Source organism: Bos indicus, chromosome 7 (assembly GCF_029378745.1).
Source record: "Bos indicus isolate NIAB-ARS_2022 breed Sahiwal x Tharparkar chromosome 7, NIAB-ARS_B.indTharparkar_mat_pri_1.0, whole genome shotgun sequence".
Lineage (NCBI taxonomy): Eukaryota > Metazoa > Chordata > Mammalia > Artiodactyla > Bovidae > Bos > Bos indicus.
The window spans coordinates 43,431,260-43,448,566 of record NC_091766.1 but is presented as its reverse complement, the minus strand read 5'-3'; the positions used below and the strand labels follow the sequence as shown (position 1 = coordinate 43,448,566).

At 59.9% G+C, this 17,307-nt stretch overlaps 1 protein-coding gene across 1 annotated transcript; it reads right to left on the bottom strand.

The window, feature by feature from the left end:
- Nucleotides 1–1,940: 1,940 nt before the first annotated feature.
- Nucleotides 1,941–16,747, bottom strand: EFNA2 (ephrin A2). The gene is made up of 4 exons (XM_019964871.2): nt 16,334–16,747; nt 6,617–6,930; nt 4,359–4,424; nt 1,941–3,386 (listed from the first exon to the last, which is right to left on the bottom strand). The coding sequence occupies exons 1-4, from the start codon at nt 16,471–16,473 to the stop codon at nt 3,265–3,267; spliced, it is 642 nt and encodes a 213-aa protein (XP_019820430.1). The 5' UTR covers nt 16,474–16,747; the 3' UTR covers nt 1,941–3,264.
- Between the last annotated feature and the right edge of the window lie 560 nt (nt 16,748–17,307).

Below are 17,307 nucleotides of genomic sequence, written 5' to 3'. Positions count from 1 at the left end.
AAAACTTTGTCTCAAAAATAAAAGCCTCATAATAGCTAAAAGCAAACAACCCAAATGTCTATAAGCTGGTGGATGGACAGAACATCACCCTTCCATGGATTGGAATATTACTCAGCCCTGAAAAGGACAGAAGCCCTGACACCCACTACCATATGTATGGTCCCTGAGAACACTATGCTCAGTGACAGAAGCAAACACAGAAGGACACACAGGGTGTGATTCCACTAATGGGAAACATCCAGGCCAATCCACAGACACAGTAGGTTCCTGGTTGTCAGGGGCTGGGGCAGGAGTGGGTTTTTTGGGGGGGTGATGGAATGTTCTGGAATCAGTAGTGATGGTTGCTCAACCCTGTAAATGAATAGAAATTGTGGAATTGTACTTGAAACGGATGGCTTGTGTGGTATGTCAATTATATCTCAAATTTTTTAGTAACAAAATCAAAATGAGCTGCTACGATTCTGCCCCACAATCCTTGCATTTAACCCTCTCTCACCAGTTCCCTCCAGCCCTGTGGTCGAGTTGGGGTGTTTGGGTGAGGGGTCTCGGGAAGGGTGGGCAAAGGAAGCCTCGGAGTGCAGGGGTCCCTCGGCTCTCCCTCCGTGGCACTCTGCACAGTGGCCACCCTGCGTCCCCTGATGCTGGGCAGGGCGGGTGGGGCGCACACAGGGATCTTTGTGTCGCTTGCTGGCCTCATTAAGAGGCAGCCCCCGTCGCCGGACCCAGCACGGCCGAATTAATTAGCCCAGAGCCTTCCCACTCCACTCATTGTGCCGGGGATGCTACAGTCCCCTCGGGTGGCACTGAGGCGAGGAGCAGCCCCGAGGCCCCCTCCCTCAGCCCCACTCTGTGCCTCTCCTGGGCCAGGCTGGGGTGAAGGCCCCTGGGACTCCAGAACCCTCTGATACATGCTGCCTGGAAGCTGGGAGGGGATTCAAGATGACAGACAAACCTCCACGCTGGCCTGGAGTCACTGGGGACACTGAGTCACACTTTGGCAGAGCCTGGTGACCAAGATGACATGGAACTTTTTTTTTTCATTGTTTTATTGTTTGGCTGCACCAGGTCTTAGTTGTGGCATGAGAGATCTTCAGTCTTCACTGCGGCATTCAGGATCTTTAGCTGTGGCATGTCAGATCTAGTTCCCTGATCAGGATCGAACCCGAGCCCCCTACATTGGGAGCTCAGAGTCTTAGGCAGTGGACCACCACACATAGAACTTGGTAGGATCCTAAGAGACCTGTCATAGAACCTGGGGACTGCCCCCCAGCATGGATGAAGGGTATGGGAAACGACTGGCCCTGGGGTCTGGGGGTTCCAATCTGCTCAGGTGCATCAGGTGGTGGATACTTAATAAGCCCCTGCTGTGTACTCAACGGAGAAGGCAATGGCACCCCACTCCAGTACTCTTGCCTGGAAAATCCCATGGACGGAGGAGCCTGGTAGGCTGCAGTCTATGGGGTTGCTAAGAGTCAGACATTAATGAGCGACTTCACTTTCACTTTTCACTTTCATGCATTGGAGAAGGAAATGGCAACCCACCCCAGTGTTCTTGCCTGGAGAATCCAGGGATGGGGGAGCCTGGTGGGCTGCTGTCTCTGGGGTCGCACAGAGTCGGACACTACTGAAGCGACTTAGCAGCAGCAGCAGCAGCAGTGTACTCAAAGGCAGCCCCGCCTCTTCCCAGCCTCCCCATAGCTGCCCCAGGGAGAAGGGATTTGTTTCCATTTCCCAGGGAGATGAAAAAAGGCACAGCACCCCACAAATGCTCATGCCAGGGCCCTGCGCCCAAACGACACACACCCAGAAGCAAAGATTCGCCATCAGCCCTACGGTCTGCAGACATGGCTCCCCAGCAGATCTCAGACCCAAGCCCAAATTACAAGCTCAAACCACCCCTCCAACAAGGACTGGCAGGCCCCAAATACAAATACACACCCTGGATGCTTACGCTCATTTTATTATAAAAAAATACAGAATCCAAAGTTGATTGTGACGGAGTTGGGGAGGCCCCGTCGCCAGCTCCAGGCGTGGCAAGGCCGCCTGCCCATGACCCCTACAAAAGCCCCCGCACCGCCGGCGTGCCTGAGCCGGCTCCCAGCGGCCACGCACCATATATATTTATATATAATATATATAAAACACAGATCAGGAAAGGCGGGTAGAAATATGAAATCTGTATAAATGAGCTGTTTACTTCATTAAAGTGTCTTCCGGAGGGGGTTTCTTTTTTGGGTGGTGATGTTCAACACCCCCCTCCCCCCAGTTTTGTTTCGTCCTGTTTTCCTTTTTTCTTACAAACATTAGTCATAGAGGAGAGGAAAGGGGGTCTGACAGACAAAGGAGCTTATTGCGAAGTGCAGCTTCTACACTAAAAAGTCTACCCCACCCCCCCGCCAAAATAAAAGACCCTCCCCCCAACATGAAGGGGTGAGGAAAAAAAGAAACATTCCAGTCCATCCTCAGGAATACAGTAAAAATAAATCACAGTATATACTTGCTGGCTCTATTTACAGGAATGTAATGTCTTCTCTGCCTCTGGGGTGACTGTGTGAGGCTGAGGGGATGAGGGGGCCTAAGACATCGCTAAGATACTAGGATGCTATGATTCCCAGGACCAGGGCTCCATGGCGACCTCCAGTGAAACCTCGTGGTTTCTGCTCTGGGAGACAATGACCGGGAGAGAGGAGGGGAGAGCTGGGTTGATGGGGGTCTGAGGGCCCATGGACCAGAGTCAGGGGAACTCACTACCTGCCTGCCCCTTCTGCCTCAGGCCAGCCTGTCCCAGGGTACCTGGGGGTCCACTCCACGGTCACCTCCAGCCAGGACCAACAAATGGAATGACCAGGCCAGGGGTCCCTGGTTCCCCTTCTCCCAGTGGGCCGGGAACCCCTGCCCCATCCATCCATTCTGTTTCCTTCCCAAAGTCACAGGCGACAGCAAGGAATAAATTAAATTAGAAACTCAAGTCTTTCCGATCCAACCATGAAAAATACACTCAAAACAAAACAAAACAAAAATCCAACATTGCCAAGAGGTCCCCTGGTTCACCAGGGCCTCCAGACAAGACGGTGTGGCCACGAGCTGGGTGGACAACCAGCCTCTCGGGCACGGGTTGGGGGGGCCTCGGCTGCCCCCGCCCTGGCCAGCCTGGGACGTGTGGACAGCCCTGCCTCACAGAGCAGCACCAGCGGCGGGAGGAGCGGCGTCTCTATTTGGTCTCAGAGGCGGGCCATCGAGGTGGAGCCAGCGTCCTCTGGCGGGCTAGGAGCCCAGGAGGGTCCACAGCACGGGGACAGTGCTGAGGAAGAGCTGGCAGCTGCCCAGGCCACTGCAGGAGTTATTGCTGGTGAAGATGGGCTCGGGGGCCTCATACAGGGTCTCGTCTGTAGGGGGACAAAGAGACAGGGTGGTCAGTGGCAGGCCCACCCACCCCCACCCTGCTTCCTAGACCTCAATACCCAGTGTTGTTAAACATCTCAGTTTCAGGACTTCCCTGGAGTGGTTAGGACTCCAGGCTTTCCCTGCAGAGGCCACGGGTTTGATCCTTGATTGGGGAACTATGACTGCACACGGTGCACAGTGCAGCCAAAAACAAAATAAAATCAAACAGCAAAAATTAAAAAACAGTGTAACCAGATGATTGGCCTGAGATCATGACCCTGCTCTAAGGGATCTATGTCCCTGTACCTCTGGGGCAACGCCTCCAATACAGAGTGTGGCAACCAGCAGGAGCCCAATAAATGTGCCTGGAGTTGGGTAAAGTGGTGAGGCCATGGGAATCCCCCTTCCCTCTGAGCATCACGATGTTTCAAGAGCTCAGAACATGGATATTCTAGAGAACTTTCCTGAAGCCCACTCTGGGTAAAGAGGGCTTCAGCCTCAGGGAGGCCCAGCTGCAGACTTCAACCTTCATTCTTTCTTAAATTTATTTGTTTTTGGTTGCACTGGGTCTTCATTGCTGCACACAGGCTTTCTCTAGTTGCAGTAGGCGGGGGCTATTCTTCATTGCGGCATGTGGGCTTCTCATTTTGGCTCCTTCTCTTGCTGCCGAGCACGGGCTCTAGGGACATAGGCTTCAATAGTTGTGGTGCACAGGCTTAGCTGCTCCACAGCATGCTAGGGATCGAACCCACACCCTCTGCACTGGCAGGAGGATTCTTAACCACTAGCCCACCAGGGAAAAACTGAAACTTCATTCTTGAAGGTCTGACATGGCCCCATTTGCAGGGCCTGTCCCAGCCATTGGTGAAATTGTGGGACTCCCTAGGGTACGCTGTCACCACCTCCTTCCTGATTCCACCGACCACTCAGTGGGTTCTATAAGTTGAGGACCCCATTGACCCCCAAGCACTTACTGGTTGGCCTCACATAAACCTTCAGTCGCAGGCAGGGTCGGTCCACAGCATTGGGCGGTGTGGCAGCTGGAAGAGAGGGGCTGGGGATTAGTAGGGCAGGGGACTGTTGGTGCCTGGGACCTCTTGGGACTGCATCTCCTTCCCCATGCCCGTGACCCAAGCCTGACCCCAGGTAGGGGAATCCATACATAAAACTCCTCATCATACATCAAAGGCCCAGACATAATGCCCATGAATTCCCAGAAGTCTTCTTGCATGCTGCCCTTGCCCCTCACTTCGCTGACTCCTAACCCCAGAGATGGGGGTGGGGTGTCTATGTCTGACTCCATCTTACCCCAGGGCAGCACAGGACAAGGTTCAAAGGTGATGAATAAAAGTGTGTGTTTTCAATAAGCAAATAAAGGGAATCCCCTGGCAGTCCAGGAGTTTGATCCTTCATCAGAGAACTAAGATCCCACATGCCACACAGCCAAAACCAAAACAAAACAAAATCAAATAGCAAAAAAACCCCACAAACAAATGATTGACTTGAGATCAAATCCCTGCTGTCAGGTATCTGCGATGTTGGCAAGTCACCCCCTATCTAGGCCTCATGTGGCCCAAGGTAGGTGCTTTGGTGTGCATGCACACTCAGTCGTGTCCCATTCTTTGTGATCCCATGGACTGCAGCCCACCAGGCTCCTCTGTCCATGGGATTCTCCAGGCAGGAATACTGGAGTGGGTTGTCATGCCCTCTTCCAGGGGACCTTCCCGACTCAGGGATCGAACCCACATCTCTTGCGTCTCCTGTATTGGCAGTCAGATTTATTTATCACTATGTCACCAGAGAAGCCCCAACTGGGTGACTGCCTGAGCCCACTAGGCCTGGGAAGGAAGCAGCATCCGGCCTCCCTTGGACAGTGACCCACAAGGCCCCGGGGTCACATGGAGGTTGAAGTGCATTGAGTCCTCACACCTAAAATTCCACCATAGGGTTCCCTGCTTCTTGGTCCACTTTGGGGACAGGGGAGGTCCAATAGCACTGGCCATGAGTCAGGAGAGAGGGGCTTGGGGGCCAGGCTGGGGACAGGGAGGGAGGCCTCGGGCTATGTGGGTGGTGGGCTTCACACAGGTGAACAGGTGCAGGCACCCACATGGCTGCGGCCAGGCCCATCCCCGCCTTTGTTCTTGGCCGGTCCTCTTTGTGGCCGTCACCTCTGCCTGCCCCCAAGAAGTCCCTCGTGCTGGGAGATGAAGATAAAAAGCACGTAATAAAAATAACATTCGTCACAGAGATAGGACGAATAATTACAATAATTATCTTTATGAAACTCCCATCTCGGAAAGAAAAATGTAATTTTTCTTACATTACAGGGACTTAATTTAAACACCTTCTTCCCCTCCCCCACCCTCTTCTTCCTTGAATTAAAAGGAAAAAATCCAAATAGAGCAGAGAAAGGAGGAAATGGAGCCTCGTAGAGTTTAATTTGACTCAGCGGGAACCAGGGTGGTGAGGCGCTGGGTCCCTCCCGGAAGCCCAGGGCGGGGGTTGGGTTGGGGGGTAGGGGGGCCTCCCCACCTGCTCCCCATCAGTCTCCAGGATGCTGAGAAATGGGGCCGCACAACCCCTCAGAGCCAGCGCCTTGGGCCCAGGTGGATTTCCTGGGCCCCCATCTTGGCAGGGGCTATGGGGGACCGTCCTGTTCTCAGATTCTCAGAGACTAGGGGCTGCTGAGGCCTGGCTACTGGGAACTTGAACTCTGGGCACACTCCGCCACGCCAGGCCCTGCCCTTGGCATTTGGTGGGGAGGAGGAAGAAGGGGGCCCTCGGGAGCCCCTAACCCCAGCAGAGGAGGGGACAGTTTACCGGCTCGACTCCCCCAGGCCTACAGCACAGCATGAATGCCAAGTGGACCTGGACCAAGGCTGCCTCCGACCTTGAACCGCCTCCACACTCCTCTGGGAATCTGGTGCGAGGGGAAGGGACGGGGTAGGCCTGGGAGATGCCTGCCCGGTTCACGGTGTGTCCTCCATCCCTCCTCCCCGACCAGACTAGGCAGGCCTAGTTTCTGGCTTCAGTGCAACATGGGGTGGGCCCCCCTGGTCTCAGGGTAAGACGAACTGACCGTGGGGCCACTGGCTCAGTAGCCCAGAGGCTGACCTGCAGGCCGAGGGCGCGAGGATGGAGACCAGAGGCCCCGGCAGAGAAGAGAGGAGGAAGGAGGGAGGAGGAGGGGAAGGGAGACGAGGGGGAGGAGGAGGGAGCCCGCCCCACTCACAGATGTAGTAGTACTCGTGGCCCGGGCGGAACTCGAAGCCCAGAGAGAAGGGCGTGAAGAGCTGGAACTTCTCGGAGAACTTGAGCGGGCCCCCGGGCGCCGCGGGCCGGTTGCACTCCCAGCGCTTGAAGCCGCGCTGCCTGTGGTCGCAGGAGGCGTGGCCTTCGCCGTTGACCATGTACAGCACATAGTGCTCCATGCGCTCGGCCGGTGGCAGCGGTGCCCCGTAGTGCGGGCAGTAAATGTCCAGGTAGTCGTTGATGCTCACCTCTACGGTGTAGCCGCCGCCGTCGTCTGCCGCGCCCGCGTGGAACCTGAGGGCGGGGCCGGCAGTCAGCGCGGGGGAGGAGGGCTCAGGGATGCGGAGCAGGGGCCGGGAGTAGGGTGAGGGGTTAGTGCAGGAGAAAAGGGAAAGTTAACAGATGGGGTAAATGGGGAGGGGTCATTGGTCAGCGCAGGGAAGGGGCAGGGCCTGGGGATGGGGAGCCCGGGGAGGGTGTGGAGTTGATGGGTCAGTGCAGGAGGCAAGCGCAGAGTCAGCGAAAAGGTAAATGGGGAGGGGTCACTGGTCAGCACAGGGGGATGGGGAGCCGTGGGAGGGTGTGTGGGTGATGGGTCAGTGCAGAGGAAAAAGGTAGGTCGGAGATGGGGGAAGGGTGAGGGGTTGCGGGGTGGGGGGTGGGGGGGACACCCTGCCTACAGTCAGGTGCCAGGGTCTGAGCCCATGGTCCCCTGCCTGGCACAACAACCTTGCCACACCAAGGCCAGAGCAGGTGCCTGGAGACCCAGACTAGCCCTGAGCCCCAGGCCCACCGTGAGGTTTGTCCCAGGGACGAGGGCCTGCCCCCAGGCATTCTGGGTAACCACATGCACCCAAGCAGGTGCCCTGTGACTCACAGCCCCCCAGACCCTCAATTCCCTGCAGAATCCACATCTGGGCCCTTCAGCCACAACAGGCGTGGCACAAGATATCCCCCCCCCCACCAGGAAGTCCCACTCCAAAGGCTTTAACTGCTTGACTTCAATGCCCCCTCCTCCAGGCAGCCCTCCATGCCATCCCCAGAGATAACCTCCTGTTTTCCTTCTGCAGATCTGCCTGCCAAGAAGACCCAGGGTACCTGGGACACAGGTCAATGATCCCTGCCTCTCTGAGACAGGCTTGGCCCCTCTCCTGTATCCCTGGGGTAGGGGGGGGGCTTGACATGAAGGATGCTCAGACACCCTCATCCCTCAGTCCAACTCAGGGGTGCCCTGGGTTTGACCCCCCTCAGCCCCAACCCTTCCACCCTGAGTGACATTTTTCATCCTCCCTCCAGAGCCTCCAAAATCTGGCAGCTACCCCACAACTCCCTGATTCCCCACCCCTGACACCTTAGCTCACCAGCTCTGCCCCCAGCCTTGGCCCTGGAGGTCTCCTCAGCTGTCATAGAGCCTATACCCCTTTCCCTGGGGGCCCCCTTGACCCAGCCTCATCAGGCAAGGATGGAGGTCAGCTGAGCGAGGGACAGGGCGCTCCCCTTCCATCAATGCCTCCGGCTACAGCGCCAGGAGCCTTTAGATCTCCGGGACGCAGTCCCCCGGGTCCCCGTCATGTAAACGCGGCCTGGACCGAGGGGGGACAAGGGGGCCTCCCAAGAGGGGATTATTAGCACATAAAAGGCCTGGCAGCGGAGGGTTGGGGGCAAGCTCCCCCACCTCCTCCCTCCTCACACCAGCAGGGAAACTGAGGCCTGATGAGGGGCGGCAGCAGTGAGGGAGGGCGAGGCCACTGGGGCCCTGGCCCCGCCGCTGCCTCTGTGCATGCCCACGTGCCAGCTGCCCTGTACCACGGAAGGGAGCAAGGCGGCCCCCATACCAGGAGCACTAACTGGCACAGCCGGCACCTGAAGGGGTGGCTGGATGATCACATGGCATTGGCTGGCCCCCCACCACCCCGAGACCGTGTCAGGCAGGGGTGAGGGCTCCGGGGACCCTTGAGCTGGGAAGAAGGCAAGCAGGGGACTGGCCCATGGTGCCTCAGTTTCCCCACCCGTCAGGAGGGCCCCCGGATGATGATATCAAGTCTGTGGCTGAAGTCAAAGTTCAGAGAATTTCAGGTTGGGAAGTAGGGGGAGTGGATTAAATCCCAGCCCTTCCCTGCTGCACTGGGTTCACCCAGGAATACGGTGCCCACTCCCTCCCGCAGAGGTGGGAAGGCCTTTGCAGAATAAATGTGTCTGGCAGTGCAGGTCCACTGGGGGCCGAGAAACCTCATCTGGTTCCAACCCAGGATGGAGCCCAGCTGGGTCTTCCCTTCTCTTCTCAAAGACTCAGTTTCCAACTCTGTCATGGAGATGGTCCCTGAGGCGGATGGGAGAACTTCAGCTGTGCACACAGCAAGCACCCCACAGACACAGGGCAGCCCTGAGTGGGGCTAGGAGCCTGCCCATCCCATGGGCTGCTTTGCGGCTGGCCGGGCACAGGCGTCTCATTGACCAGCCGCGTCCTCCGGCCCCTTGGGCACGATCGATGCAGACGCTGCTCCAGGCTTTTTGAAAAGTCATTTTCACTCCTTCCTGGCCCCATTGAAAGCCCAATTGATCAACCGATCGATGACAGCCACGGCCCAGCAGCCGCCCAGGGACCCACCCTCACCCCAGCAGGCCCTGCAGGGGAGGCTGTGACGGGGAGCCATAGGCAGAGGTTGGGGAGTCCTGGTCCTGGCCTCTGAGCCTCAGTTTTCCCTCTTGTCCCTGGCTTGATGCCGGGGATGTCCGTTCAGTCTGGAAGAGGACGTGACTCCACGCAGGGCACTTCCGGAGAAAAGGTGGGCTGCATTGTCTCCCCTTTCTCCTGCCTCTCTTTCCCCATCATGCTGGCCTTCCTCCCCTCTTGAAACCAGCACCATCAGGTCCCCCCAGCTCACCTTCATTAGAATATCTGTGGCCAAACCTGCTTTGCTGGGTCAGAGGCTGGACATCCAGGTCCCACTCGGGCCCCCCAAAATCCAGGACTCACTTTTCTGGGTATCCATCAGACCTCGCCATCCACTGGCTCAAAGCCTTCTATTGGCTCCCCATCACTCAGAACAAAATCCACAGTCCTCCCAGGCTCATGGGGCCTCATATGGCCCCCACCCACAACCTCATCACCCCCTGACTTCCCCAGCTCACTCCCTTCCAGCCATACCAGCCTCGGGGCTGCTCCTGTTCCTGTCCCAGGGCCGTTGCACACACTGTTCCCTCGGCCTGACAAGCCTTTCCGTACTTTCCCCAACTCATATCTTTTGGACATCATTGTATTTATACCGTTACACTGTCTGCCTTCTGGGGGTCAGCCTCCTTCTCTGTACCTTGCTTGGTGGCCAGCATGAGCCCAGTATACAGTGGTGCTCAATACATGTTAGTAGGTCAAAGGCCAAACGCTCAAGGTCTTTGAGGTGATAGAGTCATGGGGAGCAGAAAGCTGCCTCAAGGTGGGGAAACCGGGACCCCCAGGCAGGTGGATCCCAGGAGAAGCCCCACCCACCTATCCCCACACCTGAGCTCTGGGAGCCAAAATGGACATTTTTCTCCCTTCCCTGCTCTAAAATAGCCATGGCCTTGTATTGGCATTCCCAGTTCCAAGCTGGCACCTTGCCCCTGCTCAGGGTGGCATCAATGGAGGGGAGATGGACCCCACCCCAAGCCGAACCTGGTGAGAGCAAGACAAAGCCTTCATTTCCTCCACCAGTGCCGAGGCCTGATATGCAAATGATCCCTGGGAGCAGTAGATACAGATCGAAATTCTCACTAAGGGGTTAATGACTGACTTGGGATGGTTCCCAGACACAGGGCTCCCCGAGGCTTCAGACCTTCCCGCCCCCAACTTCTACACCTTCACCCCCAGTGGTTCACCCTGCCTGCCCCCTGCCAATGTCCACCCTGCAGGCAGCCACTCCAACCCCACCTACCACCCCTTCCTCTGGCAACCACCCGGCCTGCAGCTAATTAGCTCCAGTCAGGCGACAGTCAAGTCATTAGATGCTAACAGCACAGAAACTAATTAGGAGTCTCACCCGAAATGGGAGTGGGGTGCTGGGCTGCCTTCCCAACCTGGAAACTGAGGCAGGGGTGGGCAGGCGGGGGAGTGTGTCCCCTTCACTCTCCGACTCTCTGTCTCTTGTCTCCCTGGTCTGAGCCATTTCACAGCTCCTACTAAAGGGCTCAGAGATGCCAATGAAGACCCCAGCAAAGAGACACCCAGGCCTGCCCAAATGGACAGCAGAGCCTCCAAAGGCCAAGGCTGGAACCTCACTGAAAATTAGGGCCTCAGGACTTCCCTGGGGATCCAGTGGCTAAGACTCCATGCTCCCAATGCAGGGGGCCTGGGTTCCATCCCTGGTCAGGGAACTAAATCTCACAAAGAAGCTCGAAGATCCCGCGTGCTGCAACCAAGACCTGGCACAGCCCAATAAATATATAAGAAAAGGCTTTCAAGAAAAAGGAAAGAAAATCATGGCCTCACGATAGTGCAGCATCAGCTGAGAAAGGACGATTATGGCCTTGTGGGTACAGGGTAAACTGAGGCACGGGCCCCACCATGGGAAGCAGGAGGTGAAACAAATGGGGCGGGGTGGGTGGGGAAGGTGAGGGAAGGGCCGCAGGGTCAGCCCACACCCCACCGGGCCTTGGTCTCAGGCAGGAGGAGGCCCGGGTGCCCAGTCCACGGGGCATGCCTGCCTGGGTCACCCCGCCCTCCTCAGCCCCCACCGTGTGTATGGTGTCCCCGCACTCCTCAGCCAGCCCCAGACCTGCATGCCTCTCAGAGGGGGTCCCCCCACTGGACATAACTTCCTCCTGACCATGGGTAAATCACTTTCCCTGGGTTCATGAAACGGGGGCATAATGGGGAGCCCGACCCATGAAGTGGACAGGCGAGATGAGGGGGTGCGTGGCCAGGGTGGCAAACAGAGCCCCTCGAAGTCAAGACCCCGCATGGGAGTGGGTATGGGGGTGAGCCCCCACCGGGGCCAGCCCGCAGAGCTCGGAATCTGGATTGTGTGCTCCAAGCTCTCAGCTGTGTGTCTGCAATGGGGCAGCACAAAGGTGGCCGTGCCCTTCCTTGCCTGGCCCACTGGGCAGGGGACACAGTCGAGCCCTCCTTTTGGAACTGTCCACCACAGACAATTTCCCCAAAGCAATGCCAGGGGGATGGGGGTTGAGGCTGGTCCGTGCTGGGTGCCTTGGTGAGGGGAGGGGACCTGCTGCCGAGGCAGGACCCTGCATTGGGCTTGGCTCAGGGGCTGCAGAACAAGCCATTGAACCTGCAGGAACCCTGACTCCCAGACCCCCCGTTCACACACCTGCGCATCCCAAGGTCAGCTACCTCTGCACCTGCGGCCTCGAGGGACCCATGACCCTCAGGGGACATCTGCTGAGGGCCCCTGAGGTCAGAGATGGCTGCCCCTTCCCCGGGCCCAGCTCCCAGGTAGGCTAGAGGCCAGTCCCTCCCCTTCCCCCAGTCGTGAGCTTGGCTGCTGCCTCAGTTTCCTCCTCTGTACGCTGAGCTGCCCAGGGTGGGGGTGAGAGGCAGTTGTCCACCGTGGGGAGAGACCAAGGCTGGGGAAAGGGAGCCTGTGGATCCCAGCCTCAGAGCCCAGGCTACCAGCAGGTGGGGGCACCTCAGAACTGGTCCCTACCCCAGCACTGCGGTTCCCCCTGCTGCATAACCACCTGAACCTCGCCGCTACTGCAGATACACTGTGGGCCGGCCTGGAGCCTCCCTGCTTGTCTGCAGGGAGGAATGGCCTCCATTTCCTGTCCCCGTTGGGGGCCTCTGGTCCCTTGGGGTCACATCCATGCCTCGCCCGTCCACACCGGGGCCCGCCCTGCTGCCGTCCGCAGAGGGGCACAGCCCGCCACCCCACTTCACAGAGGAAACACAACGCAGGGGCTCTGAGCAGCCAAGCCACTAGCCCAAGGGCTTCCCAGATCCCCAAGTCCAAGCTCCAGCCCTCCATGGCCCCCCAGACCACACCCTCAGACCCCAAGACTCCTGGGTCCCTGGGTCCTCACTCTCCAAGTCCCCCTGAAGTCGAGTGGATGAGCTTCTTTCAAACAAAACAAAAAAGCCTCATGCGGCAAAATATGGCATCACCCCCTTCAAAGCCGGTTCTCTGGAAGCCTGGGCATGGCTGGCAGGCACCAGGGGTGCCTGACACCCCCACAGGGAGGACGTAGTCCTAGTCACTATCTTCCCCCTGGTCATTTGAGACGGGAACGTGGCCGCTGCCCACACGCAAGGACAATCAGGACCCCAGTCAGGGTCTGCACCACTGGGTCCACCCAGCCTGCAGACTTCCAACCAGGTGGAGGACTCAGGGACAGGAGGGTCCCTGCCGGTGCCAGCTCTGAATATCGATGGCCCCTCTGCACCATGGGCAGCCAGGAGCCCAGCCCACAGGACCCGGACACATACCCCCAGCAGGGACCCACCTGGGCTGGAGGAGGGGGTGGAGGAGTGGTCAGGTGGGCACGGAGGGCAAGCTGTGACCACCCCCCTCTGGTGTGGGCTGTCAGCCCCCGCACCGGGGCCCCCAGAGCCAGGCCGTACACACAGACATGTGTGCGCGCCATGAAGACATTCCAAAGACACACGTGCACCCCACATACAGACACACCTTCTCCCCAGGTGTTGATCTGCATGCACAGATACACACGCACACTCCACATCCAGACACACTGCTGCAAACATGCATGCACCCTGCACACATGTGTTCTCCAGGCACACATATGCGGAAACGTGTGCAGACAACACAGGGCCAGGGCTGCCAAACACACATAGGCACTTCAGTATCTGTGTGGCACTGGGGGTGGGCAGTGTGTGTGCTCCATGCACACAGCTGTGCACCTCCCAGGCCTTGGGACCCCCAAACAGCATGGGAAAGAACACGCAGCTACAGGGCATACGTGCCCTGCAGCCCAGCGAGCCTCCGAGGTGTCCCTGCACCCCCGCAGCCCCAGAAGCAGCCCGCCAGGATGCCCGGCCCAGTCCAATCTGGCCACAGACAGGCCCAGAGACACCCGACAGCCAGACCCACAGTGCCCAGCTCAGGCGGGGACAGGACGGATAAACGGCTGAACAGCTGGCCAGTGAGGGTGCAGGGGTCCGTGGCTGGATCCAGTCTCCACCCTTCAGCGGCGGTGGAGGTGGGTGCGGGGCTCCCTGGCAGCGTCGGCCAGCCTCGTGTGCACAGGAAATCCACGGCACAGCAGGAGAACGCAATTGGGGAAACACAGCCACACACTCATTACCTCGGCGCAGGTACAGGCCAGCCAGGCGAGGGTGGCCAGCCTTACTGCAGCACTGCCTGGGCCTGGTGGTCCTCCACCAGCCCGCATGCATCCCCGTGGCTCCTCTGCTGCCTGACAGTACCCCACCCGAGGCGGCCCAGCCCTGGCTCGGTCCCCTTCCCAACACACGGTGCCTTTTGTGTGTGCCCCCCTCTCTCTCTGCACAGCCTGTCCCTGCGTTTCCTGGCTCCTCTGCTGGCCGCCGCCACCAGTCTCCCTGTTTCAACCCCATTCTCGCCTGTCCCCACACAGGCCTGTCTCTCATCTCTGCTCGAGGCACTGCCTCCCATATCAGGCCCACCCGCCTACTTCACACCTCTCCCTGCATCCTGGCAGCTGCCCCTGCAACTGGGCACCCTCAGAAAATGTCCATTCCGGGTGCCCTCAGAGCCTGAGGCTGGGCAGCAACCTCCTCCTGTGCCCGGCACTCACCCAGTCACTGGACACAGATTCTGCTCCAGACACCCCAGGATACCCAACCTCCCAAGGAGGCCACCCTTTAGCAGAGATCCCCAACCATGGCGGTGAACGAAGCCCTGATTCTTGACCCAACCGGGCTTCCCAGGCGGAGGGTTCCTGGGACCCCAGGCCCCGCTGCAGGAAGTAGGGGAGGTCACCTCCCACCCAGGACACCCCAAGCAGGAGGACGCAGAGGAGAGACCAGTCCTGACCGCCAGGGTCTGTGCTGGACAGTGAGGCTGTCCCTTCGGGCGCTGGTCAGAGAGAGCTGTTGGGTCAGCAACAGGAGGCAGCTGAGCGGCTGGACAGAGCCGGCCTCAGGGGCTGCCTCCTTCCCAGCCGGCATCCCGCCTGCAGCCCTGTAGCAGGTGGGGCAGCGGCCGGGCTCCTCCGCAACCCCCTTCTGTCCCCGTTGGAAGCTCCTGGCGGGTCTGGCATTTGCTAGAACAAAGGACAGGCCATGCTGGGACAGGATTCTGAGACTGAAACCAAAAACTTGGGCCGGGGAAGCGCTGCCCGCTGGGCTCCCTGCTTGGCCGCAGGGAAGAACCATAATCAAACCCACATGTGACCAGTGGGGCGGGTGGTGCAGGGAACCCGCTCCACAGCAGCCTGGCCGTCCCTCGTCGACCCCGGATCTCTGCCCTCAGCCCTGGGGCTGACCCCACAGCCAGGCAAATGAGGGGGGTGTCCGCATGGGCTCCCTGCCCCGACCTGGGACACAGGCTGCCCTGGTCCCAGGGCTGGCCTCAAAGACGGTCGTTTATGCAACTTTCTGCAGGAGGACCGAGGACAGCAGGGGACGGCGAAGGGATGGTGGGGTACTGCTGGCTTGGAAGGCAGGCAGTTCGGCTGGCTCTTGAAAACCGAAAGAAAGTGACTGCAGGCAGAGGATCAGGGGGTGGGGAGGCCGGCGCCCCTGCCCCCACGTGCAGCCCAGCTGGCCTGGATATGACCGTGACCCTGACGGTGGGGGGGACCAGGAGCTGTAGGACCCTAGAACCCATCTCCCATGGGACCCCTCAGCCCACTCCCTCTTCCCAGACCCCAGATGGTCCGAGGCTTCCACTGCTGACCAGGATGTGGTCAGTCCCCAGCAAACTTTTCTCGCTGGAGTAGCAGGGGCTCCCGCTGCCCCCAGACTGTACTCAGTACCCGACCTAGAGGAGGTCTGCAGGCAGGCGGGTGGGGCACCTGGGTCCTAGCCCCAGATCTGCTCCCCTCACCGTGACCTTGAGCCAGCTGCTTGGCCCCTCCATACCTCAGTTTCCCAGTCAGTGAGAGGAGGACAGCGGAGAACACCGCCTGATCAGGACTCTGGGGACAGACCCCGAGCCTCCTCTGTGCCTCAGTCTCTCCGTCCCTTTGAGACCCCGGACCAGGGACCCCCCTGAAGCAAATGTGGACACTGGTCCACCGAGAGGGACATTCCAACTTCCCCAAGTTCATCTGGGGAGCCTCCGACAGAACACGCCTGAGGAACCCTCCCTTGCGGGGCCACGGTCCCCCACCTCAGTCCCTCACCTTTGGGCGCGGCTCAGTGACAAGATTCCTGGGCATTCCCACCAACTCTAAAGCTAGCGGAGGTCCCCGGAGAGACCTGAGCATTGGGTCCCCCAAGAAAAGGGAGGGAATTCAGGGACAAACGGCTTCTGAGGGTGCCAGAGGGGATCCCCAAACTCCTGGGCCGGCGGCGCTCCGAGGCATGCAGGGCGCCAAGTCTCCCAAACCTGTAGGCGGAGGGGCGCCCCGAGGGGAGATGCACGCAGAGTGAGTCCCCCAAACTCCGGTGGCCGGAACTCCCTGGAGGCTCCCGTGGGAAGCGGGCGTCCCCACTACTGAGGGCAGCGCGCAGGGGCGCCCCGAGCCCGGGGTGGGAGGCCAGGCTGGGGTGGGGGAGTCCGGGGTCTCCCGGCGCGCGGTCCTCGCCTGCGGCCGCACTCACCTGGGGTTGCTGCGGTTCCAGTAGACGGCGTACCGGTCCGAGTTGGCGCGGGCGGCGTCCTCGCCGTGCGCGAAGGGCGGCGGCGGCAGCGGCAGCAGCAGCAGCAGCAGCGGCAGCAGCGGGCGCTGCGCGGGCGCCATGGCCCCGGTCCGGCCGCCGCGCTCGCCTGGCCGCCGCCTGCCAGCCGTCTCCGCCTCCTCCGCCGCCGCCGAGCGGGCGGGCGCGGGGCGGGCGGGAGGAGGGCGCGCCGGCGCTTGGAGATCCCCGGCCACCCCCGCCTGAGCGCGCGCGACCTCGGGCGCCGAGAAGTCAGGCGGCGGCGGGCGGGGCGCCGGGGTCGCCCCGGGCGCCTGCCCGGCAGCGCGGACACTAAGAGCGCGGGCCGTCACCACCGCACCCGCTGGGGAGGGGCCGGGGCTCCGGCCTTTGTCCCGCCCGAACGCCGGGAGGGCCGCGGGCGCCCCCTCCTGCCGTGCCCCGGCCACGCGGGGGCTGCAGCCCCAACCGCGCCCCCACCTCCCCATCCCCCTGCCCCGCCCAGACCGTCCTGGAGGCCTCCGCCGGTCGGGCTGCTTGTACCCTCTGCCCCAGGTCCTGCCCCCTGTCACCCCAACTCTGTGGGGCCCTGAGTGCACATTCCTTATCATGGGGGCTGGACCCAGGGTCCGGATTGTTCTCAACCACCTCCATTCAAGCCAGCAATCTGGTCTGCAGAGTCAACAGGCCAAAGGAACAGAAGACCCAGAAATGGTTCACCGCCCTGTGCCCTCCCACACTCAAACCCGGACCTCAGAATTCTAACCCAGGCTCCCCCAACACCAAGCCACCCTGTCCAGCCTGGTGAAGGGTTTTGCAGTCTCACTGCCCAAAATGGGAAGTCAGCGGCCGCTGCTGCCTCCCTGCAGGACCCCCGACACGCACACCCCTCACCGGGGTGGTCAATTCTCACTGAGTCTGTCTCCTGTCTAGGAAAG